The sequence below is a fragment of the Chrysochloris asiatica genome, unplaced genomic scaffold (genome assembly GCF_000296735.1).
Source record: "Chrysochloris asiatica unplaced genomic scaffold, ChrAsi1.0 scaffold00014, whole genome shotgun sequence".
In the NCBI taxonomy this organism is placed as follows: Eukaryota; Metazoa; Chordata; class Mammalia; order Afrosoricida; family Chrysochloridae; genus Chrysochloris; species Chrysochloris asiatica.
The window spans coordinates 22,782,565-22,809,866 of NW_006408532.1; the positions used below are offsets into that span (position 1 = coordinate 22,782,565).

A 27,302-nucleotide genomic window follows, 5' to 3' on the forward strand; every position below is an offset into this window, starting at 1 on the left:
CCAGATAGTTGTCTTCCAAACTTCTTGGCATAGATGAATGAGTGCCTCCAGTGCTGCCTCATTTTCTTGAAAGATTTCAATTTGTGTTCTACCAATTTCTGGGGCCTTGCTCTTTGCCCATTCTTTTAATGCACCTTGGACTTTTTCCTTCAGTATCATTGGCTCTTGATCATATGCTTCTTCTGGAAATGGCTGAGCATCAACCATTTCCTTTTGGTACAGTGGCTCTGTGTATTCCTTCCATCTTTTAATGCTTTCTGCATCATTCAATAATTTACCCAGAGACTCCTTCAATAATGAAAGTTTAAGGCTTGAATTTTCTCTTCAGTTCTCCCAGCTTGAGAAATGCTGAGCGTCTTCTTCCCTTTTGCTTTTTTAACTCCAGAGTTTGCACATTTCATTGTAATATTTGACTTTGTCTTCTCGAGCTGACATTTGAAATTTTCTGCTCAGCTCTCGTACCTCCTCCTATCAATGGTTATTGTATAATTTGTCATTTATTTGCATGTTTATCGTCTGATTCTTACTAAAATGTCAACTTTCTGAGGGCAAGAAATAATTCGTTTTTTAATTCATTGTTCTTTAGCTTCTATGATAGTGTCTGCCACATAGTTGGCACTGAGTAATCCTTCTAGGGATGAATAAACACATAGAAATGGCTTTGAGAGTGAGGAATGCAGTTTATAGTTCCCATTTTTATTGTTCCTTTTCATTTATCATCCTAACAGGTATATGGAAAAAATAGTCATCAAATTAGAGATGATAATCTTTAGAAGTGTAAATAATAGTAGAAGAGTTTAAGTGAAGAAATGTGGCTTTCATTATCTGAAAATGAGTAATACAGTTATAGCATGACTGCTATGAGTTTTCCACTGAGCAAAATATGGCAAGGTTAAATTGATGACACATTTCTTAAATGTTGGCTCATTAGGAGAAAGCCAACAAAGTATAAATTTTATGATATGCTCTTCCATTTGATCTGGGATCAGAGGTATTACTTATTTTACAGCTTTTTTCTAAATGGCTTTCAGAAGTCATACAATTGCTGTATTCCTGACCAGTGTGATTTCTAAGATGAGTCTCTCATGTTTGCAACCATTTACTAGGATTCAAAATGCCTGTATTGAGCAAATCAAGTAAAAATGTTCCATCAAATAAAAAGTCATGCTAATTTTCTCACAAGTTGCTGTGTGAAGTGTGCGGAATGGAAGTTATTGTGTGTTTCTCTGAAAAAAGGGTGACTGTGAACTCAAATACCAATATCAGTATTCAGTAATTCATTAAGTGCCAGCTAACAGATGGTTCAGCATTTCCAGAATAGCCTATTTTTGACTAAATACTTTCACTAGCATTCTGATACTTCCACTATTTAACTCTGATTTCTTGACTATGCTTTTTGTTTAATCAGAGCTTTCAGAAACTTCTGGGATTTGTTTGCTTCTGATTTTCAGAGTTGGAGCTATCCATCAGTATTACTGTCTCGTTTTCAATCCTCTTGCATAGCACAATGGCCGTTATGGGCTTAATTCATACATTTCTTTATATCTTTGTCATCAAGGCAGCTCTTTATCTATTGTTTTCAAGTTCAGAAAAGAAAGTGGGGGCTAGATCTTTTTATGGCCCTTAATTTTGTCAAAACCAATAAACAATGGGAACTATAGAATTCCACATTTTATTTCCTGGCAACTGCTTTCTTTAAATCACAAAATGAATGATATAAATTCACAATATGCCTTTCCAAATATGACCCTTGCATCTTTACCTGTGACTTAAGAACATTTATCAAGTGGAACACTTGGCCTCGCCTTTCTATCACTTTTAACAGAAACTTTTTTTTCTCAATTTAACCAGAGAATAATGCTATAGACATAAAATGTCAAAGCTATAAGAAAGGGACCATTGTTATTGTTGTCATGTGCAGTTGAGTTGGTTCCAACTCATAGTGACCCTGTATAGGGTTTCCAAGGAGCAACTGGTAGACTTGAACTTCCAAACAAAGGGAGTAGAAGGCACATTTAGTCTGTCTTCTGTGATTAAGATCAAAGAGATTCACTAAAAGTGCATTAGGTCATACAGGTTGTTCTTTTTTAGTGCCTTAGAGTTGGTTCCAACTCATAGCGGTGACCCTGTATAGGGTTTCTGAGGCTGTAAATCTTTTGGAGAGCAGAAAGCCTCATCTTTCTCTAAAAGAACAGCTGGTGGGCTTCGAACTGCCGACCTTGTGGTTTGAAGTCCACTGCTTACCATACAGAGCCACTGCAGTTTTAGTTTCATACAAGTACAAATAGAGTACTTATAAACCAAAATTGTTGTTGTTGTTATGTGCCATGGAGTCAGTTCTGACTCATAGCGACACTGTATAGGGTTTCAGAGGCTATAATTCTTTACAGGAGTAGAAAGTCTCATCTTTCACTCACGGAACAGCTGGTAGTTTCGAACTGTTGACTGTGAGATTAGCAGCCCAATTCATAACCACGATGCTACAAATGTCAACCTTTTTGTTGTTGTTGTTGTTGTTACATTACCCACCTTTTCTCAGTATTAGAATATAATATGAAATGGTCGAAGCCAATATTTATATTCCATTGTTCTCATATACTTAAATTGTGTTTTCCTTGTGTTTGTTCTTAAGAGTATCAGAAAGTTGGTAAATTCCGAAACAATTAAGTACATTTATTCAGCAAAGAGTATCAGGCAGGTTTTTCCCATACTTGTCACCTAATGTATTTTGTTTGACAAGTAAGAAGATTTTATGCCTGAGAACCTCTTTGGACAAAGAAGAGAACTCTGTGAGTAAAGTGAAAGGGGTCTTAAAAGCAAGTAGCAACTGTATGTTGAAATTAATGGAAGATAGACTGATGATTCCAAGGGTTCTGTGACTTTTACCTTGTGATGTAGCTATAGTCCCTTAATGTATAGGAAAAGAGAACTTGCCCAAGTTAAACCAATTAGGAAAATCTTGCACAATATTTTTGTGTGCAAATTTTCCTCATGGTTTAATTTGGGCAAGATGTGACTATAGTTTTGTGAAATGAATTTGTAACTGCCTTTTCTTTGCATTAAGGAGCCCTCGTGGCACTGTAGGGTAAGCACTGTGGCTACTAACCACAGGTCAGTGGTTCAAAGCCACCAGTCATTCCTTGGGAGAATGATGAGGCTATCTACTTTGGTAAAGATACACAATTTTGGAAATCCTACACAGGGTCACTATGAGTCAGAATCAACTCAAAAGCAGTGAATCTATTCTGGTTGTCTTTGGATTGGACTTCTTGGCAAGAAATGGAAGCTGTATGATCCATCACTTCTGAACTTTTTCCTGAAAGGACTCGAGGATGACTTACAAAAACCCATTGTCATCGAGTCAATTCCAACTCTTGGGGACCCTATAGGACAAAGTAGGTTTTCCAAGGCTGTAAATGTTTGCGGTTCAAACTGCTGAACTTTAACGATGGTGCCGCCAGGGCTTCTAAAGTTATGGGTATTGTTGTTTTTGTTAAGTTTGGTTGTATAAGATTTGAGTGGCTGGTAGGTTTGAACTGCTGACCATTTGGTTAGCAGTGCATTTTCATCCTTCAGCGGTACATAGTTAGAAATATGAATATGTGCTTTCCAGTCATAGCAGCCTTCCCATCTAAGGCATTTTTTCCCCGTTAACAAAAAATATGGGGCTATCTACTCATACCCATAAAATACCAAGAAAAATACATGGTATCTGACACTAACTAAGCACTGCTCTATTCTTGTACATTGAGCCCTGTGATCAAACACAGTGACTTGTAGTCAAATCTAGATGCCAAGTTGTTGTGTCACCTTCTAACCACCAAGCCCTGTAACTAAGCATTTTTGTTGTATAAAATTACAGAATAGATACTGTTTGCTAAGGTATTTTCTCCTATTTTAGTACATATAGCTCATTTAGAAGATGACTCTTATTTAATTTTCCCTTTCTTTGTTTTCTGTTTGTGGATGTGCATTTGTTTGGAGTGAATGCTTTCAGTGACATTGTAGAAACAGTTATCCCTTCCCACTTGGTGTAGACTGGTTTGCTTTCAAGCAGTTTCTTCAGACATTGGATTGAGATTTGACACTTCTAGTTTTGTGTACACTTAGAGGTTGGAGTCCTGGTGTGGCATTCTGGGTTAATGCGCTGGATTGCAAAGTTGATTTGAACTGCCACGTCGATGGTTCAGGCTCACCAATCGTTCCTTGGAAACCCTATTACAGGGTCACTACGGGTCAGAATCGACTACACTGCACTCACCAACATAGGTTGGCAGCTCAGAATTTATGGAAGCTCAATTATGAAATGCCGCTGCCAATTTAGGGTTAGTTTGAAAAGAATTCTTCCTAAACAGATCTGTAGTCCTCTTGATCAAGCATACAAATAACAAATAGTTCAAAAATTGGCATGACATATAAGACATATAAGGTAGGGATTGCAAATATTATTTGAACAATGAATTTTTGTAAGTAGTCTAATTTATTACTACCATAGAACCTATGCCAGATGTAATTCATAAAGATACTTATGTTTTTATGAAATTATAGAATACTTAGAAATTTTCCCTTGTAAAATGGAAATCCTTCAAAGCCAGACCCTATTCTTATTCATCTTTATATTCCCAGCACAGTGCCTGGCATACAATAGGCAATGAAAGCTTATTGAATGAATAAATGAGTGCATGCATGAAGCTCATTTCTTAGAAAGATTGTTTGAAATAAAGAAATTAAAATGTTTCCTTCAAATAGGAAAAGTACAGGCATATATCCATTCTTTCTGCTTCACTTTGAGAAGGAAATTGATTTTTCTCTGAATATTTAGAAGCACGCTTAAAACTTACTCTCTTCATTAAAAAATAGATTATACACCTTTTAAATATCACAATAGTTGACTTATATTTGGTTTCTAAGAAGCAGCCTCTTTAAAGAAAAAAAAAAAGATCACCATTTGATTTCCTGACAACTATAAATGGTAGAATGGAACATTTCAGAACATTGTTACTAAATTAGTGATCATCAGAAGAAATCAAAGGAAAGAACATTTAGGACTCAATTGTAGAAAGCCACCAGGGTTGATACTGCATTTCAGATGCCCAGTTGAAACTGGAATATGCTTTTTTTTTTTATGTTACCATAATGATTATCTGCTTCAAAAATACCCACATACACATATATCCTTACCATTAGAAGGAAGTTCTGTGTTAAACCCAAAGTTTCCAGTTAGTTGTCTAAGGAAAGATTACGACTAAATATTAAGATTTTCTCAAATATAATGCAATGGAATTATAGAGCTAACAAGGAATTTACTGATCAAACAATGAAATGACTTCTCCAATGTTGTATCAGAGAGAATACTAGGGCTTTGATTTTCTTATGTCCTAATGAGTGCTTTTTCTAAAACCACACAATGCTGTAGAAAGCGGTTTTTCAAATTTGTGATCCTGAAACCATTGGTATTAGGGTATTTCAAAGATGCATTTTATAATCTCAGAACATTTTTTATTGTAGAGTTTAAGGCAGCGGTCGTAAACTATGGCCTACAAGCCAAATCCTATCTCCCACTGTCTTGGTACATAAAGTTTTATTGGGATTCAGTCACACCCTTTCACTTATGTATCATCTATGACTGCTTGATATTACATTGGCAGGGTTGAATAATTGTAACAGACATGGTATAACCTACAATGCTTAGATTATTTATTTCTGGACTTTTACAGGGGTAAAAATAATTCTGACCCTTAGTGTAAGATAAAGATGAAAAATGTATCTGAAAAAATGAATACTATCAATCTATAATATATTGTGAGTAAAATATGCTTTTTAGAATAATCAAAATACTAGCATATTGTTGAAAGACATAAATGTCCCGAGGCTACAAAAGTCTGCCTGCATTAACAATCAAATAGAACTAACTTTCTAGAGAAATCCCTGAGCATGTGGACTCAGAGATTCAGTTGTGAGAATGAAGCCTGTGACTTGCAATATCATTAAGAGAGGTGAGATATATCTCAGCCTGTCATTTATTTTGCTCTAACCCTGTGAAACTTGAGAGCTCACCAAATGCTGCTCTTCTTGGCAGGTGGAGTGGATCCAACAGCAAGTAGTAAAAAAACGAACGAAGAGGGACTATGACCTCAGTCCTGCCCAGTCGACTTATTTCAATGATCCTAAGTGGCCAAGCATGTGGTATATGGTAAGTTTATCCAGGGAGCCTGGTCTGGGGCCATGTCCTCTAACCTTATGTCTTACAGAAAATGTCAGCTTGGACTGAGAACACATCAAAATGCTGACCCAGGGACATTTTCCTATTTCAGAGCCTACAGTTTGAGACTGGTTGATTGTCTATGCTGTTGTGTGGATATTTTTAACCTAAATCATTGGTTTGAAGGAGAAACAGAAGGCCACATTAATTCACAGAGTTTCTGTTTGAGAACTACTATGCTTTCTAAATTTGGGATGGTTAAGATGTACTATGGTGGAGACACCCTTGTTGTGGTTGTTGTTATGTGCCATCGAGTCGGTTCCGACTCATAGCGACCCTGTACAGGGTTTCCGAGGCTGTAAATCTTTACTGGAGTAGAATGCCTCATCTTTCTCCCTCGGAACAGCTGGTAGTTTCAAACTGCTGACCTTGCGGTTCGCAGCCCGATTCATAACCACTACGCTACCAGAGACCTATCAATAGCAGTGGTCACCTGTTGTACATTTTATTCCACTTTGAAACCAGTCTGACTAATGGATATTTGTTCTTGGGAATCATTGAAATGACTGCTGAAAAGTGACAGTCTCTGGACTTCAGTTATCTCATGTGCTCCTTCTGACATTGAGTAATAATTTCTGAAATTAGGTTAAGAAAAGAGTAGTTAGAAAGCGTTTAGCTTACTACTAGCTCTGGTTCCAGCAAAAACTTTTCAGTGAGGGAAGTGTGATCCACCAGTTCCCTTAACAGATTCTTTTTAGTGGTTGTGTGCCCTGGAGTTGATTCCGACTCATAGTGACCCTGTATAGGGTTTCTGAGGCTGTAAATCTCTACGGAAGCAGAAAGCCTCATCTTTCTCTCATGGAACCACTGGTAGTATCAAACTATTGACGTTGAGGTTAGCAGCCTGACTCGTAACCACTATGCTACCAGAGCTCCTTATTTCCTCTTTATAGAATATATTTATGTAGGTAGTCTTGGAGTTTTAAGTTCATGATTATTGAGAAATTAATTAAAATATGTTAATTATTCTTTAAGGAGCCTTAATAGAATGCCTGGTGTGGCGCTATAGGATTAGCCCTCACCTGCAGACCACAAGTTCCACAATTTAAACCCACCAGCTGTTCCTTGAAACACTATAAGCGTTACTATGAGTCAGAACTGACTCAGTGGTACTTGCCAACAGCAAGTAGTGTAGTGGAGTCCTGGGTGTAGCCCTGCGGGAGAATGCACTGGACCACAAGGGTGTTTTGAATTGAAGTGTTGGTGGTTCCAACTCACAAGTGTTTCCTTGGAAACACTAAACAGGGGTGCTATGAGTCAAACCCTGAGTAACGTAGTGGGTTACGTGTTGGACTGCTAATTAGTAATGTAGTGGGTTTCGTGTTGGATTGCTAACTGCAAGGTCGGCAGTTCAAATCAACCAGCCACTCCAAGGGAGAAAGAAGAGGCTTTCTGCTCCCATGAAGATTTACAGCCTCAGAACCCTATATAGGGTGGCTCTGAGTCTGAGTCTGTATTTGCCGGCACACCACCAACCACCAGCCCCTGTTATTCTTAAAAATAAAAATAAAAGTGTATCGTTTTAATGTAGTAATATATCTGTAACCTAAAATTTGCCAGTTAAACCATTTTTAAGTGTACAATGGGCTTCAAAAGTTTTGTGGGAAAAATGGAATTAAGAGATAAAGGAATTTTACATTAACTGCTTGAAGCATGCTTATATAATCCACTGCATTAATTATATTCACAATGCTATATAATCATCTCCACTAAGTTTTGCATCACTCCTAACAGAAACTCTGTACCTATTAAGTAATAACTGCCCATTTTTACGTCTCCCAATCTCTGGTAACCTCAAATCTAATTTCTCTCCCTCTATGAATTTGATGTGGTGCTGTAGAATAAACACTGGACTACTGACCACAGGGTCTGTGGTACAAATCCACCAGCTAGTCCTTGGAAACCCTATACAGGGTGGCTATGAGTTGGAACCAAGTTGGTGGCACTTAACAACGACAGCATGAATTTGTCTATTCTAAATACTTAATAAAAATGCAATCATGAAGTATTTGTCATTTTGTACTAGGCATATTTTACTCAGTATATTGTTTTTATGATTTATCCATGTGGTGGAATGTTGTTGTTAAGTGACCTAGTATAGGGTTTCCAAGGAGTAGCTGGTGAGCTTGAACTGCTGACCTTGCATTTCAAATGGCTTTGCAGTCTGACACATTAACCCATAGCGCCACATCAGGACTCATGTAGCAGATTTCTATTTCTATTTTTGGTGGAATAACATTTTATTGGTGAGCATGGTGGTTCTGTAGGAAAAACAATGGACTGTGAACCACAAATTTGGCATTTCAAGCTCACCAACCACTCTTTAGGACAAAAAAGTCAAGGCTTTCTGCTCCTGCAAAGATTTATAGCCTCAGAAACCATATACAGGGCCACTAATGACTCAGAACAGGCTCAGGGATACTTAGCACAGCAACAATGACAACAACAGAATTCTATTATATGGATATACCACAGTTTGTCTGTCCAATTATCTGTGGATAGACACTGTTTTTTTCCATCATTTGGCTTTGTGAATAGTTTTGCAATGAACACTGGTAGATATATATATGTATATATCTGTTTGGGTCCCTGCTTTCAATCCTTTAGGGTATAAACCCAGTGGAATTGCTAGTTCATGTGGTAATTCCATATTTAATTCTTGGAGGAAATGTCAGACTCTTTTCCACAGCACTTGCAATATTTTGCATTCCACAAGAAATGTACATGGATTCCAATTATTTCACATTCTCACGAATACTTATTTCCTGGTTTCATTTTAGCCATCATAATAGAAGTGATTGGTGTTGACTTTCATTTCCTTAATGACTAATGATGTACATGTTTTATGTGCATATGGACCATTTGTGTGTCTTCTTTGATAAATATCTATTAAAGTCTTTTGCCTGTTTTTTTTACAAATTGATTTGTCTTTTATGCTTAAGTTGTAGGAGTTCTTAATATATTTATATATTAATTATATATTAATATAATATATATTAATATATTTGATATATATAACCCTTATAAAATATATAATTTCCAAATGTTTTATTCATTCTGTAGCCTTTTTTTTTTTTTTTTTTACATTCTTAATAATGTCTTTTGATACTAAAGATTTTAATTTTGATGAAGTCCAATTTATTACTTTTTTCTTTTGTGCCCGGTGATTTTAGTGTCATGTAAGAATCTATTGCCAAATCCAGGTCATGAAACTACTTCTGTTTTCTTCTAAGAGCTTTATGGGTTATAGCTCTTATACATAAGTTACTGATCCATTTTGAGTTGTTTTTTATGTGAGGTTAGAATCCAACTTCATTCCTCTGTATGTGGAAATCTAGTTGATTCTTTTCCTTGGTGAATCAACCTAGCATTCTTATCAAATTAATAAGCCATAAATGTATGGGATTATTGTTGGACTCCTAAATTCTCTTCCCTTGGCCTATATGCTTATCCTTATTCCAGTACCAAATAGTTTTGATTGCTGTAACTTTGTTGCGTAAAAAGCTGAGTTAGTACCTTTCAATCATTTATTTAGCTCTTCGTGAGGAGTCCTGGTGTGGCGCTGTGGGTAAATGCGCCAGACTGCAAAGCCTTTTGAACTGCAAAGTCGGCAGTTCAAGCTCACCAGCTGCTCCTTAGAAACCCTATACAGGGTCGCTATGGTTCGGAATCAACACGACGGCACTTCACAACAACAACAACAAGCTCTCGTAGCGTATTGGTTACGAATTGTGCTGCTAATCTCATGGTCAGCAGTTCGAAACTACCAGCCATTCCGTGGGAGAAAGATTTACAGCCATGGAAACCCTGTGCAGGGTCACTATGAGTCGGAACTGACTCCACAGCACTTAACAACAAGAAAGCGTCTTCTGGAGACCTGGTGTGGCGCTGTGGGTTAATGCGTCAGACTGCAAAGTCGTTTGAACCTCAAGGTGGCGGCGGTTCAAGCTCACCATCTGCTCCTTGGAAACCCTATACTGGGTCACTATGGGTCAGAATCGACTCAACAGCACTTAACAACAACAACATAGATTATTTTAGCAATGTGTTACACTTTTCAGTGTACACATCTTTTATGTTTAAGTATGTTTCTAAGTATTTTATCCTTTCAAGTATTACTGTACATGTAATTGTTTTTTCTCAGGTTGTTGACTGCTAATGTATCAGGTTATTCACTGATGATGTATAGAAACCCAACTGATTTTTGTGTGTTGACCTTGTACCCTACGGTATTACAGAATTCATTTAGTAGCTTTTCTGTACGTTCTTTGGAGTTTTCTATATATAAGATAATAGCAGCAGCACTATATAAACAGATAGTTTTACTTCCTTTCTGATGTGGGTACCTGTCATTTCCTTTTCTTGCCTGAATCCTTTGGCTAAAACTTCCAGTACAATGTTGAATTCCGGTGGTGAAAGTAGACATCATTGTCTCATTCCTGATCATAGGGGGAAAGAGAAAGCCTTTTACTATGTTTAAAATGTTAGTTGAGGGACTTTCATGAATAATGTTCATTATCTTGAGGGAGGGGCCTTCTGTTCATAGTTTTCTGAGTGTTATTAATGATTCTTGATTGTGAAACTCGTATCTATGGCACATTTTTGCCCTGTTGTTGTTGTTGTTGTTGTTGTTGCTGAATGTGACTAAGTTGGTTCCAATTCATAGTGACCCTGAATAGGGTTTCCAAGGAGCAGCTGGTGGGTTTGAACTGGCAACTTTATGATTAGCAGTCCAGTGCTTATCCAACAATATCACACCAGAACTTGTTTCTTATATAATCTCTAAAATCCCCTTTCCTTTCCTTTTCTTCAACATTTATTATTGCTAATTATTTCAGGTATATGTACATATTTTCCTTTCTACTCTTTTATTAGTAGTAGTGGAATCCAGCTGTGGGTTAATGCACCAGACTGCAAACTGTTTGAACTGCAAGGTCGACAGTTCAAGCTCACTAGCTGCTCCTTGGAAACCCTATACAGGGTCGCTGTTGGTTGGAACCGACTCAACGGCACTTAACAACATTAGTAGTAGTAGTATTTTGCAGTTCCTCTCCTACATCTTTTTTTAATGCCTCCTAACTGAAGAAAGATCATGACTACATAGCATTATTGCCTTGTACCTTCTTCTTATTTTTAAAGTTTTTCTTGTGATTTGAGTGAATGTTTACAGGGTAGATCATCAGTTTAACATTCAACAAATCATATACTTTGTTTCATTACAATGATTATAATCCCCTCCATGTACCGTCAGTTAACATTATTTCTCTGTGTTCATTTAGCGCCTTTAAAAAAAAACAAAAACAAAAAAACCACTCAGGAATATATAATAATTTAAACAACCAAAGGGTACATTCTGTAAGCTTGCCTCCTGGCCACCAGCTCTCAGTCCCTCTCTTTGCATTAATTTAGAGTCCTCAGCTACTTCCTCTCTCCATGTCCCCATCTCTGCCTCCATCTCTGGCGTCCCACATTCCTTTTGTGCTCTTCTCCCTTGATGGTCTTATAGTCCTCTATTTCTGGACTGTAAAATTAACTAATCCCCCATTTTGGTTAAAAAATGTCTACCTTTACAATTGTGACAGTCTCAGTTAGTCATGATAACAATTACTCATTATTGAGTCTTAAGAATCTTATCCCCATCTCTCTTTGCACCAGACCCATCTAGACAAGATGAGAACTTTTCAGTAGGGACTCTGTCTTCCCCAACACACTCTTAAATTCAACTTCCTCTTGAAAACTTGCAAGCTAGTCACTTCATGCCTTTATCGCCCCCTCATTTTAGGTAGTCAATGACTAAGTTGCCTGTCCCTATCAACTCTGTATACAGAGGGGATAGCATTGATACATGATGTGAAGACTCCTTACCTCTCTGTTGGTATTTTGAGCCATTAAATCCATGAATATAGGTGAAGTTCACCAAATTCCAGCAATTTACCATCATTTCCTTTATCAATTTTTTTTTTTTTTTAATCTTCCTCTAGTTGAGTTCTGATTATCAAGCCATCAAGGCTAGGTCAAATGGGTACTGTCTGCAAGTTTGGGTGTTCTTTTGCGTCTCCCCTCACTTCATATCAGCTGGATGTTTCACTCTCAGCTCTATACCCTGTGGCTATGTCTTTGTCCATGGACTCAGGTGTCCCCAGGTCTCAGCACAATTTGCATGAACAAGGCCTTCCTCGTTTTTCTCTCATCTCCAGGTCAACGGGAGTCTATGAAACATGGTTGAACTCAGCCCATTTCTTCATTGCTGCTTCCCCCTCTTCCACTCACCAGTAGACCAATGTATGGTTGCTGCCTTATGCCTTCTTGATGGCTTGCCTTTCATTCCCTTTTCTTGGTTCCTGTCTCTGCTCTTCCCCCACCTTCTTAGTTCAGGATTCTCCTATTCTTCAAGCCCATATCCACGGTTGACTTCTCTTGATATTCTACTATATATCCCCTCTGTCAACAGTTTTACTGGACCCTCTTTCCATCTTGTTCAAAGTATTCACCACTTAAACCCTTTGCATTATAATTCCTATTATTGCTTTTTAAATCTGCCCTATAAGACTGGGGGTCACTTACAGACAAAACTGTATTTCATTCTTCTCTAAATCCCATATAACCTAATCTGGTACCTTACAATGCTCAGTGTTTGTGCTTACTTAGAGATGGATGCATATGGCTGTGATAGTTTCCCTTTTCAGAGTTTCATAAGAAGTAGAAGATTATAGAAATGTTTTGGACCACAAACAAAACTTTATGTACAATTCTCACATGTAAGAAAAATTGGAGCCAATAACCAAGGAGGATCAGAGATGGTCGACTAGGCAAATGACACTATTCAGATCCTCCACAACAAAGACTTCAAAAATCAATTGAAATGGATTTGATGACAATTCTGGAAGCCAGAGCTTTAATGGAAAGGATAGGGAAGTAGAATAGCTACTGGCGAGAGGAAGAAACTGAATGAAAACATTGAATAAGGAGTGGTAAACTGAGTTGGCACAGTGTGGCCATTTTCAATGATTCTAATCATAGTAGGAACAAGATAACTAGCTCTGCTTGCCCAGGACTGTACTAGCACCCAGTCAGTGCTTGACAGCCATAGACAGAAGCAGGAGCCAGTAACCTACCTAATCCTATCCACTACTCCTGTTGCATCACCCAGTGAGTGAGTGCTACCACCTGCTCCAGCCCACCGCATCAATGACAGAGAGTGGCTAAGACCCACCCAGCCTACCCTCAGCTACTCTGCACAATCTGCCATCAGAGACTTGTGCCCAAACACCCACTTGCTACCAAATCCACGCGGAGGTAGGTGATGAGTACCTCATTGCTGCCAAACTGGTGACAAGAGTGGCATTCCCATGCAGTTGTCCTGATATATTTAAAAAAAAAAAAAAAAAAAAAATCAGGGTGAAGCAAACGAACATACATTATGCAATCAGTAAATTAATACAATAACAGAATACCTTAGAGACAACTTCATATCACACCAAAAAATAGAACAAGATGGCTCAAATTAGTGACTAAAATACAGAACCAGAAAATCTTCTGGAGAAAAAATGCTGTTGGAACTACCTGGTAAGGAATTCAAAATAATTACACTTAGATGCTAGCGTAGTGATTACGAATCGGGCTGTGAACGACAAGCTCAGCAGTTCGAAACTACCAGCTGTTCCATGGGAGAAAGATGAGGCTTTCTGCTCCCATACAGATTTACAGCCTCAGAAATCCTGTACAGGGTCGCTATGAGTTGGAACCGACTCCATGGCACATAACCACCACCACCACCACCACCACTTTCAAAAGACTGAGAGAAAGTTTGAGGAAAACACAAACAACGCTCTAAAATAATTTTTAAATATTCAAGAAGAGATCAGCAAAATAAATAGAAAATTAGAAACCATACAAAAATAGCAAATAAAAATCCAGAAGAGTAATGCAAAAAATTCAGATGTAGATAACAACAAAGGATTAGAGTTGAATTAATAGAAGACTGTATTATTGAGGTTGAAGACAAATGTCTTAATACTAATGTGCTAGAGGAACAATCAGAGAAAAGAATAAAAGAACAAGTAAAAATGCTTAATTTAAGCATTGTATGGGACACCAGGAAGAGAAATAACTTTGTGTCTGATTGGAATTTCAGAACAGGAAGAGATAAAAACTTAAATCAAAACAAACAAACAAAAAAGAAAATAACTCAGAAAATTGTTGAAGATATTTTGGAAGAAAACATCGCTAATATAATGAAAAATGTATTCAAAATGCTTTACAGACTCCAAAGAGGATAGACTCCAAAAGAAAATCACCAGAACTTACTGTAATCAATCTTTCTAAAACTGAAGACATGAAAGAATCCTGAAAGCAGGTTGACAAAAATGAAAAGATACCTACAAAGAGAACAAATAAGACTAAGCTCTGATTTCTTGACAGCAACAACACAGTCAAGAAGACAATGGAAAAAAAAAAAAAAAACCCGGAAAAAAAAAAAAGTGCCAACCAACAATTATATATCCAGGAAAACTGTCACTCAAATACTATGGTGAAATTAGTACACTGTCAGATAAATAGAAATTATGGGATTTTGTTAAAACTAGAACAGTGGTACAAAAAATACTAAAGAGAGTTCTTTTGACAGAAAGTCAACAATGACAACAATTGGAGATTAAGATACACCACAATATCACCCAAAAATCAACCCAGATAAAGGAGTATCAAAAATAAAATAAACTTGTTTTTGTTAGGTACCTTCTTGTTGGTTCCAACTTATATGCATGACCCTATGCACAACAGAATGAAACACTGCCCAGTCTTGGGCCAGCCTCACAATTGTTGTAATACTTGAGCCCATTGCTGGTGCCGCTGTGCCAATCCATCTCCTTTGGGATCTTCCTCATTTCACATAATGTCCTTCTCCAGATACTGGTCCTTCTTGATAATATGACCAAAGTATGAGAGATGAAGCCTCCCCATGCTTGCTCCTATCAGCAATGACATCCCTAGTTCCACATCCACTTCTGAAGCCATCTTGAGTTTTGGCAGCTCCCTGTTGATGTACTGTTATAAAGCCATTTTTGTATTACCTAGCAAAATTGTACTTGCTTGTCATACTAATGGTGTTGTTTGAATATTTTCATATTTCGTTGGGTCTCAAATATGGATCTCACCCAATCGGTTGGCCAACTTTCTTAGCATAGATGAGTGAGCACCTCCAGTGCTGCACCAATTTGTTGAAAGATTTCAATTTGTATTCTGTTAATTCCTGGACCCATGTTTTTCTCCAAAACTTTCTGTGTTACTCAGACTTCTTCCTTCTTTACCACACCTTGTTATATTTCAAACATTGCTTCTTACTCTCTATATAGGTTCCTCATGAACACAATCATGTGTCCTGGAATAGCCATTCTTTGCAATGTTATCTATCCATAGTTTGGTATGATCCTTTGTGTGGTCAATAAAGCCCAAGGAAACATCTTTCTAGTATTCTGTGTTTTAAGTCAAGGTCCAAGTGACATCAAGAATAATATCCCTAGTTCCACATACTTGTCTAAATTCTGCTTGAACCTCTGGCTGTTTCTTATCAATGTATGGTTGTAGCCAGTTTTGAATTATCTTTAGCAAAATTTTACTCCCTTGTAATGTTAATGATATTGTCCAATGATTTCTGCATTCTTTTCTTTGGAATGAGCACAAATATGGATCTTTTCCAATCAGTTGGCCTAGTAGCTGTTTTCCAAATTTCATGGCATAGATGAATGAGTGTCTTCAGTGCTGCATCGGTTTGTTGAAAGATTTTGATTTGAATTCCATCTAGAAAAGTGATGCACGAGGGGAACACATTAGAGTGAGGGTTGGCAGGAGGTAAGGAGCTGACAAAATGATAAGAAAGTAATAGGATGAAGAGATAGGATGGAAGCCAGAATCCCTCTATACCACTGTTTATAAATCAGAGAGAAATGAGAAACTCTTTTTTTCCTTATGTTACTTCCTGCAAAGATAAGTCAGATTACTGTCTACTCATGTCCTCCTGGAGACTGGAAGTGTATTACAGCTTTCTTACTCTGGTTATTCCTCCCGAGGTGCAGCCTGGTCTCTTATAGGAACCGAGAGCAAATGCCTTAGCACCTTGACCCACCTTGTGATTGCATAGAAAGATCCCGTCACTAGGAACTATCACTGGTAATTGCTTTGTAATTCTTTATGAAATGCACAAAAAATGAGGGAAGAGTGACTTAAAGTTTTCATTTGGCTTCTTAAAATGCGTGCTATTTTTCACTACATGTTGATAACAATAATACAAACAGGTAACATTTTATGAGTACTTACAATGTGCCAAGTAATGTGTTCAGTCCTATCTGAGGATTTTTCTAAGGTTGTCGTTGTTGTTGTCAGGTGCCATCGAGTCGGAACTGACTCATAGTGACCCCATGCACAGCAGAATGAAACAATGTCCGATCCTGGGCCAACCTCATTACCGCTGCCACACTCAATGCTATCAATGATGCCACCTGGCCGATCCATCTCGTTGGGGGTCTTCCTCTTTTTCTCTGACCCTCCATCTTACCCAGCATGACATCCTTTTCCAGCGACTGCTCCCTCCTGACAATATGTCCAAAGTCTGAGAGATGAAGCTTAGCCATTCTGGCCTCCAAGGAGCACTCTGGCTGTACTTCTTCCAAAACAGATCTATTGGTTCTTTTGGCAGTCCATGGCACTTTTAGTATTCTCCTCCAACCACAATTCAAAGGCATCAATTCTTCTACGATCTTCCTTATTCACTGTCCAGCTTTCGCATCCATATGAGGCTATTGAAAATACCATGGCTTGGGTCAGGCGCACCTTAGTCCTCAAGCTGACATCTTTGCTCTTCAACACTTTAAAAAGTCCTTGTGCAGCAGATTTGCCTAATGCAATACATCGTCTGATCTCTTGACTGATGCTTCCGTGAATGTTGATAGTTGATCCAAGAAGAATGAAATCCTTGACAACCTCAATTTTTTCTCCGTTGATAAAAATGTTGTTTATTGTTCCAGTGGTGAGGATTTTTGTTTTCTTGACATTGAGATGTAATCCATACCGAAGGCTGTGTTCCTTGATTTTCATCAGTAAATGTTTCAAGTCCTCTTCACTTTCAGCAAACAAGGTTGTATCATCTGCATATCGCAGGTTGTTAACAAGTAGTACTAAGAAAACATTGCATTATTTTGGCCCCATTATAAAGATGAGGACTCAAAGGCTCATTGAGTTTAAGTTAACTTGCCTAAGATTGAATGTGGTAGAGCAGAAGTGGCAAACCAGGTAGTCTGTTTTCAGAATCCACAGGATTAACAGGACATCATATCCCTGCCCTTTTCCTATTCATAAGTCCTATCATGGAGTCCCTGGGTGGTGTAAATGGTTATCACAGTTGGCTTGTCACTGAAAGGTTTGAATTTACTAAGACGCACCTGGGAAGAATTAGGCCTCCTCGTGATCTACTTCTGAAGAAACAAGTTAACACATTATGTTTATCTGTCAGGAAAAGCATTACAGACTACAAAGTGGGACTCTCTGATCTGCAGACCTGGACTCAAATTTCCCACTTCTTCACTACTCAAATCATCTAAAACTCTTCTTCACTATAAAATAAAATGGTCTTATTATGTAGTTCTTAGATAGATTGAAGAAGTTGGTAGAATTCTTCTGTTTCATCCTCACTGGCTTTGGTGTTTGGTGTGTAAATTTGAATAATAGTGGCATTAACTGGGCTTCCCTGTAGACACATGGATATTATCCTATCACAGACAGTGTTGTACCTCATGACTGATCTGGATATGTTCTTTTTGACAATGAATGCAACACCATTTCTCCTCAATTTATCATTTCCAGCATAGTAAACCATGTGGTTGTCAGATTCAAAATGGCTAATACCAGTCCATTTAGGCTCACTAATGCCTAAGATATGGATGTTTATGCGTTCCATTTCATTTTTGACAACTTCCAATTTTCCCAGATTCATACTTCCTACATTCCATGTTCTGATTTTCAATGGATATTTGCAGCTGTTTCTCTTCATTTTGAGTTGTGCCCCATCAAATGAAGGTTCTGTGGGCTTTACTCCATTCGCGTCATCATGGTCAACTCAACTTTGAGGAGGCAGGTCTTCCCCAGTCACATTTTGAATGCCTTCAAACCTGAGTGGCTCATTTTCCAGCACTATATCTGACAGTGTTTCTCTGCTATTCGTAAGGTTTTCAGTGACTAAATACCCGGAAGTAGTTTGTCACTCCTTCTTCCTAGTCTGTCTTTGTCTGGAAATGCATCTGAAACTTGTCTACCATGGGTGACCTTGCTGGTATTTTAAATACTGCTGGTATAGCTTCCAGAATCACAGCAACTCACAAGCCGCCACAGTACGACAAACTGACAGATTGAGTGGTGCAAAGGTTGGGAGCAAAGAAGAAGGATCAGTAGTTGGAAAATACGGCCTTGGTGATAGAAATGATGCTGGAGAACGCATGATAGAATTCTGCAAATCTAATGATTTGTTCATTTCAAATACCTTCTTTAGACAGCATAAGAGGTGACTATACACATGAACCTCACCAGATGGAATACATAGACATCAAATTGACTACATCTGTGGAAAGCGACGATGGAAAAGCTCCATATCATCAGTCAAAACAAGGCCAGGGGCAGACTGTGGAACAGATCATCAATTACTCATATGCAGATTCAAACTGAAGCTGAAGAAAATGAAAACAAGTCCACAAGAGCCAAAATATGACCTTGAATATATCCCACCTAAATTTAAAGATCATCTGAACATATTTGAGACATTAAACTCTAAAGATCGAAGACCAGAAGAGTTATGGGATGACATCAAGAACATCATACATGAAGAAAACAAAAAGTCATTAAGACAAAAAATAAGGAAAAGGTCAAATGGATGTCAGAAGAGACCCTTAAACTTGCTCTTCAGCTTAGAGATGCTAAAGCAAATGAAAGAAATGAGAAGGTACATGAGCTGAACAGAAAATTTCAAAGATCAGCTCAAGAAGATATAGCCAAATATTACAATAAAATGTGTAAAGATCTGGAATCAGCAAACCAAAAAGGAAGAACATGCTTAGCATTTCTCAAGCTGTGGGAACTGGCTTTTCCCAAGGCAAGTGATCCAAGAAATCATATTGAACATGGTGATATCTTTTATGACCGGGCCTCAAAGTCACAATTTCTTTAGTAGTTTTCTGCTTCTCTGATTCAGTGTGAGAGGCGAATGACACAAAGATGTGGCTACTAGGAAGCATTGGTTATTGCGAACCATATTGGAGATTGGCTACCAAAATTAACTGAAGTATTGTACAAGAAGCTGTGGTTTTCTCAAATAACACTTGAAGTAACTGGGATGCCTTGGTTTGTGGTTTCCGGGCTACATCGGAATTGTGCTGATGAATGGGAGCTGGCCAAACCTGGGAGGCAGATATCAATTAAACTTGTACTTGTTGTTAGGTGCCATCGAGTAGGATTTGATACACAACTGTATGCACAACAGAATGAAACACTGCATGGTCCTGCGCCATCCTCATAATTGTTACACTTGAGCCCCTTGTTTTTGATACCTTGTCAATCCATTTCCTTGGGTATCTTCCTCTTTTTCTCTGACTCTCCATTTTAACAATTATGATGTCCTCCAAGGACTGCTCCCTCCTTATAGCATCGCCAAAGTATGAGAGAAGTCTTGCCATTCTGACTTTTAAGGAGCACTTTTCTCAACACAGGTTTGTTTATACTTCTGGCAGTCCGTATTACTTTCAAGATTCTTCGCCAACACCATAATTAAAATGCTTTGATTCTTCTAAGGTATTCCTTCCTACATTGTCTAATAGTCACATTCATATGAGGCAACTGAGAATATCATGGCTTTGGTTAGGCACACCTTAGACCTCTAACTGGTATCATTGCTCTTGAACACTTTAAAAGAGATGTTTTGCAGCAGATTTGCCTAAAACCATGTGTTATTTGATTTCTTAACTGCTGCTTTCATGAGTATTGATTGTGGATTGAAGCAAAATGAAGTCTTTGACAACTTTAATCTTTTCTTCATTTGTCATGGTGTTATTTATTAGTACAATTATGAGGGTCAATTAAATTCAGAAGGCATGAGTTAGTCTGTCATAGAGGACTGGGAAATAAAACCTTGAATTTATTTTATTATCAGTGCGCTTCCCAGTTGTTGAAGAGAATGTGACATACCTTCTCTGAGACACGTTTGTTCCTTATGATGATCCTGATGGATCAGAGAGGATATCATAGTGGTAAAGTAGAGAGTCAACAAAAAAGAGGAAAGACCCTTCATGAGACACATTGGCACAGTGACTGCAACAATGGGCTGAAATATAGCAACATTTGTGTGGATAGCTCAGAACAGGGCAAAGTTTCCTTCTATTATACAGAGTCACTATGAGTTACAAATGACTTGATGGCACCTAACAACAACAGCTAATAAAACCGGTAGTTGTTAAGTACGATATATTCTGTGAGTTCTGAGAGTTGTTCCGGTGAGTTAATGAACCCAAGGACTGAGTCCTTTAAGTTTGTGAGCTCTGACCCCGTTCCCTGTGGCTAGGTTCTGAGGGAAAGAGTGTTTGTTGCATGAATAGCTGGTGTCAGAAATGATCAAAATGTGAGAAAGTGGGGATATAGTTGATCTCTGCCTTACGGCACTGTTGATTCTCATCCACAAAACTGTCATCATAGAAGCCTTTAGCACAGTGCCTGAGACATAGAAAACCCTCAATAAATTGCAATTGTTGTTCTTGTTCTTTTCTATCTATAAGAATAAATGAAATTTCCTTTTTATCTGTTGTTTAAATTGCTGCTTTTCCAAGAAGGGTGGGATTGTGTGTCCAGTGGGCGTTCTTCAGAGCACTCTGTGGGGCCATGTCAATGACACAGTGGAGGGCAGGTATTGATTCCTCTCCTCCTTTTGTGGAACCCTGGACCCTGCTGCAGCGTTTTGGAGGGCTGCTTGGCAAGCTTCCTTAGGATCTTGCCTCCAGCTCATTAGCCTGAGCCCTTCCCTGTCATTCTACATTCATCACTGGAGAACAGAGATTAAAGAATGGCATGAAGTGTGCCTGTCACTTTTAATTAATTGAAAAGCTTTGTCCATGTCACTCCTCCCCTTGGAAACTGGTGTGTGAAACTGTTGTGTGGAGCCTTGAAGCTTGGGAAATGTTCACTTACAAGAGTTGGTTATGGGGATAATGGCTGTGGAATGGCACCTCTGTTTGAAATACTGCGGTCTGGGTTCTAGGAGGTCTAAGGCCTATCTCCTAGAAGTATCACTCACTTCTCTTGCATTTCTTCTTTGACAGGCATGGCATTCAGTATGGAAAGCTAAATAAGATGTGATTCCTGCTTCCTAAGATGATGAGTAAAGTAGAGGAGAAATAGAAGCATTTGGGACTAGTGACTCCTCCTTGAAAGTGACTCCCCACCCCCAGTCATGGGCATGCATGTCATCGCTGTATTTGCTTGATGGTTTGCTTCTTCCATTAGAATCTTTTAAGTAATTTTAAAACAAAGCTTGTGCCCTGCCACCAGAGACTGTTGATGTGGAGTTGGATTCAGGCACCAGTGTTTCATTAGGTTCCCTGGGTGATCTAAAACGCCGCCAGGCGGGAGAGTGCATTCCACTGCTCCCTGATGTCAGAAATCCTATATTATTTGGCGCCTGACTCTGATAATATGATAAGTGCTCAATAAATGCCAATTGAATAAATGGATGGGCAAATGGAAATAAAAATGTAGTTGAGAAGAATCATTGTTCACATTTATTGAGTCCTTAGTATGTGTCAGGCATTTGGCCAAACTTTTACTACTGTATTTGTTTAATCTTCCTAGTATTCTGGTAGGAGTCCTGGTGTGGCGCTGTGGGATAAGCATGAGACCACTAGCTACAAGGTCGGTGGTTCAGATCCACCAGGTGATACAAGGCCCCTATGAGTCAGAACCGACTCGATGGCACTTAACAAATGTCCTAGTGAAGTAAGGAATATTGTTATTTTCACTTTTCAGATGAGGAAGTTAAAGCATTGAAATATCAAGCAACTTGCCCATGGCCACACACAGTGTAGCAGATGCAGACCCTAGTGTATAACCTCGTCATCCTGAGCCCTGAGCCCCAGGCCTTCAGCTCTTACATTTGTGGTTCTCAAACTCTGAGGCCATTGGAATCACTTGGAGGACTTCTTAAAACACAAGTCGCTTTCTAGTCCTCTCCACTTTCCAGTATTTTGGAAGCTGTAGATCTCAGTAGAGTCTAAGAATTTGTATTTCCAATAAGTTCCCAGTTATTGCAGATGCTGAGAGTTCGAAGATCTTTTTGAAACCCCACTCACTTGTCCACCACACCTAAACAAGAGAGTGTGACACAGCCTGTTGAGGAAAGAAGGATTTTTAAACTTATGGGATGTTCTAAGCACCTCTAGCCAACTTAGGATAAAGTGTTGGTCTACAAGGTCAGTTTGAAATAAAGGTCAGTAGTTCAAACTCACTATCCACTCCTTGGAAACTCTATACATGAGTTGGAACCGACTCAGTGGCACTTAACAAGAACAGTCAGTTAAGGATTGTGGTAGCTCTGTAGGATAACCACAAGGTCAGAGGTTTGAGCCCTTCCACTCTGAGGGAGAAAGATGAAGCTTTCTCCTCCCACAACAATTTACAAGTTTTGGAAACCTTATACAGGATCACTGTAAAATTGGAACCAACTCAACACAACTTAACAACAGTCAATTTAAGTTATTTTTTTTGATCCTATACCTTTTTCTTACTGCAAAATACTCTAGAAATATGGAAGTTATTTTCACTTTACTTTAACTGATTGAAAACAATTTTGGCTTATGCATTCTTTTAAAAATGTTCCAAAGACAAAGAATATCTGATAGGAAAGATCACCAGGCATTGACCAAGTCTTTGGAAATTTGGTATAATATAAACGGTTTTAACTTGCTCAGCTGGTGTAAAGAAACACTTTCATTTTACTAATGAAAATTCAGTTTGACTCTAGGAATAGCAAGATTAAGCAAGACTTCTCCTCAAGGGTCTGGGAATGCCGACTGAACAGAAGTTCAGAGCTATAAATTTAAAAAGTTATTATAAAACATTTGAAATCTAAATAAAGCTCAAAGAATAGCCCCAGTGTTTCTCGACCCATCCCCAAGCTGTGAAATAGAACATTATCTCTATTGCTGAAGCTCCCTATGGTCCCCATCTAACTAATATCCCTTCACCCCATACAGAATTATCACAGATACTGAACTTGAAGTACACTGTAGGAGTTCTTACTTGTTGGCAGGATGGCATCTCTTTGTGAGAGGGGTAAGAGTGTTAGTAAAACACACATTCTTAAGTGGAACTTAGTGCTTGGGCTACTGATGAATGGGTCTGAAAAACCAATTTGGAAATTAAACTTGGGATGAATATATACCTTTAATGAAAAGCTTCTTTCATTCCTTTAGCTGTGCAAGTATTTTATTGTTTCAGGAAATGGTTATTACATTGTGTAGTGTTTCTTGTGTAACACCTAAGACTGAATAATAATTTTGGAGAAACCCATAGCAAATAACTTAAAATTTATTTTCTTCTGCCTTATGGAAGGCAAGCTCAACTCAAAAGAGGAAAGTAAACAAGGACTGATGAAATCATTGTCTTTAACGCTCAGATTCTACTAATCAGTATGTCTGATACTCTTAGCACAGTAGACTTTTTTTTTAATGATGAATGTTGGGTGGTCTATTTAGTGACTTATTCAAAGCCAGATTGCACAAATGGATTTACTTTTTGATATACTAACTAAGATTTCATGAAAGCTTTCTGGGTGGCTTTTCAGGAGTGGGGGATCATTTTTGCCCATCAGCAGAGTGAAAATTAGCTGAGTTCGGCTATGCATGTGGGGTATATCTGCCAAGAACGATGAACTAATGAGAATAGTAATTGTGAAAAATGATTTTAAGCCACATGGTTCATTCTCTGCCAACTGGATAATGTTCAGTACTCCAAGAGTGTGAGGCATTGCTGTTACTGTGGTTGGCACACATTTCCCTAATGATTTATTCTGTTGTTTGGCTCTAATAAAATCTGGTGGAGTTTATGGCATTATTGCCTTGGCAGCTTGGAAATCATCTCTTTAGTTGTTTTAATTGAAAATGCAACATGGTAGAAATCTGCAGCCATGTGGCAGATACTGATGCAGGCAGGAGGCCTTGTGAGAAAGGACAAACTCTAGCCAACGCAGCAGATGATGCACTGGTTGGAACTACTGGGAGCAGAGGCATGGATTTGGTGTACTTTATTATTTACAATTGCAGAAAGGAATTTTCCTCTCGGAACCATGTTGTTGCTGTGTGTCATCCAGTCAGTTCTAACTCATAACGAGCAACATTGTATAGGGTTTCTGAGGAGTGGCTGCTGGGTTTGAACCACCATCTTTTTGTTTAGCAGTCCAGTACTTATACTACAGTGCCATACCAGGACTTTATAGTACATCTAAAGAAAAATGAGATGTGTGGAATAAGCACTTCTCTAGATTCATTTTTGCTTGAACATCCTCTAAATTCTACATGACATGTACCAGAAGTAAATCTATTGTTTTGTTGTTGTGAAGTGCTGTCAAGTCTGTTCCGTCCCATAGCAACTCTGTATGGGGTTTCCAAGGAGCAGCTGGTGAGCTTGAACCACTTACCTTGCAGTTCAAACGGCTTTGCAATCTGGTGCAGTAACCCATAGCACCACACCAGGACTCTATATCTAGTGAGGGAACACAAAATTTAAAATACCACTGAAGGACACACATCTTGATCTCCATTTCAGACCTACCCAAGAACTCCAGACTACTGTATACATTATACTCTTGTTACATTACAACTTAAAACTCGGTACATGTCCTATGTTGGGATTCCAAAGATGCTTTTTCAGGTTCAGAGTTTCATTAGGAGAACTCTCAGGATTCAGATATGGTCAGACTCACAATTGTAACTTAATACAATGAAGGGCGCAAAAACCAAATCAGCAAATAGAAAGGCTACAAGGTGAAGTTCACAGGAAACCAGGAAGAACTTTCTAAGGTTCTTCAATGACTGAGTGAGTCACACAGAAGCACTTAAATATTAGGGACCCAGTAACCACATTTCCATTGGGAGGTGGTCATGAAAGCACTCTTCCTCAAGTGTAAACCAAAATTTCAGCCTACCAGAAGGAAACACATTATTCAGCGTAAAGCATATTGTTTGCATAAGAGTTCAGACACAACAAGCCACTCTTTCAAGGGGATGATGAGACTCCTCCTGAAATCCAAGTTCCCAGACACCGGCCACAAGCCATCCTTGCAACCTGACTTTCATAAGATGGTTGACTCAGGCCTGCTCACTTAACTGTTTTCTGTACATCCTGATCTTCATCCTTCTTTTCCATCGTTCCTTCTCTCAGTTAGTGGATAGAAATTCAGATGTTACTCTTGACTCCATCCTCAGAACCCATCTACCACCAAGTCATCAAAGCCATTTCTCCTTTTCTTCTTTTGTTGTTGTTAACTGTCATCAAGTCGGTTCTGACCCATAGCAACTCTGTATAGAGTTTTTGAGAAGTGGCTGGTGAGCTTGAACCACCGACCTTGCAGTTCAAACAACTTTGTAGTCTGGCGTATTAATCCACAGTGTCACGCCAGGACTCCTTTCTTCTTTTACTACCTCTTAAATTAGTTGCCATCTCTCCTCTCCTATACCCCTCTATTTTAAGCACCCGTCCTCCTGGTGTGGTACTGTGGACTAATGTGCTGAACTGCAAAGTCAGTTTGAACCACAAGGTCGGTGGAGCAAGCTCACCAACTGCTCCTTAGAAACCCTATACTCCTGGATCACTATGGGTTGGAACTGACTTGATGGCACTTAACAGCAACAATAACACTCCCCTCTTAAGTAGAAGATTGCAAAAACAATTTATCTGCCTCCTGGTTTTTGTTCTTGAACTGCTTCAATCTATTCTACATATAGCAGCCAAAGTGATGATTAAAACCCAAACCCAAGTAACCCAAAGGAGCCTGGTGGTGCTGTGGGTTAAGCGTTACACTGCTAACCTCAAAGTTGATGATTCAAACCTACCTAGCCGTTCCATGGGAGAAAGATGAGACTGCCTGAACCTGTAGAGATTTAGTTTAAGAAGCCTGAAGGAGCAGTTCTATTCTGTCCTATAGGGTCGCCATGAGTTGAAATCAACTCAATGGCAGTGGGTTTGATTTTGAACCAACCGAAGAAAACACCTCCTATTTATTAACTTCCTTTTACTTAAAACCTTTGTATGGCTTCCCATTGCTTGGAGAATAAACACCCAAAAGCCATGCCATGGTCTCTTCGTCCTCACCTGGTTTGTCTCCTGCCCAATTCTGCAAGCACATCTGTACCACTTTCTACTGCACTTTCTGCTTTCATGCCACAGACTATATTTTTCCTCCTAGAACACAAGTTCCTTCCCTCTACAGAGTCTTTACACACACCTTTCCGCTAACTGGAGTCACCTTGTCTACCTGCTTAATTCTTAGGTTACTAACATCACTTCCTCAACATCCTTGAGTAGCTAGTTTCCCACTGTGTTTCTCATTATCATCCGTTTATATCACCTTTCGAAACACTTACCACAAAGCTTTTTTTGTGTGTGTGCACGTAATTTTTGGATAACTATCTCCCCCATAGCCATAACTCTGGTTACGAATTGGGCTGCAAACTGCAAGTTCAGCAGTTCGAAACTACCAGCTGCTCCGCAAGAGAAAGATGAGGCTTTCTGCTCCCATAAAGATTTACAGCCTCGGGAACCCTGTTCAGGTTCACTATGGGTCGGAACCGACAGGAGTCCTGGTGTGGCGCTGTGGGTTAATGTGCCAGACTGTAAAGCCATTTGAACTGCAAGGTCGGCGGTTCAAGCTCACCAGATGCTCCTTGGAAACCCATGCAGGGTCGCTATGGGTCGGCACCGACTCGACAGACTTCACAACAACAAATCTCTCCCGTAAGAC

The 27,302-nt window shown here is 38.8% G+C and overlaps 1 protein-coding gene across 1 annotated transcript in view; it reads left to right on the forward strand.

Annotated features, from left to right (window-relative positions):
• Positions 1–27,302, forward strand: part of LOC102827704 (proprotein convertase subtilisin/kexin type 5-like) — a 472,359-nt gene that overhangs the window by 127,730 nt on the left and 317,327 nt on the right. Inside the window, exon 3 of the mRNA XM_006834928.1 lies at positions 6,080–6,193. Coding sequence (XP_006834991.1) covers positions 6,080–6,193 — 114 coding nt within the window. The remainder of the gene's footprint in view (positions 1–6,079; positions 6,194–27,302) is intronic.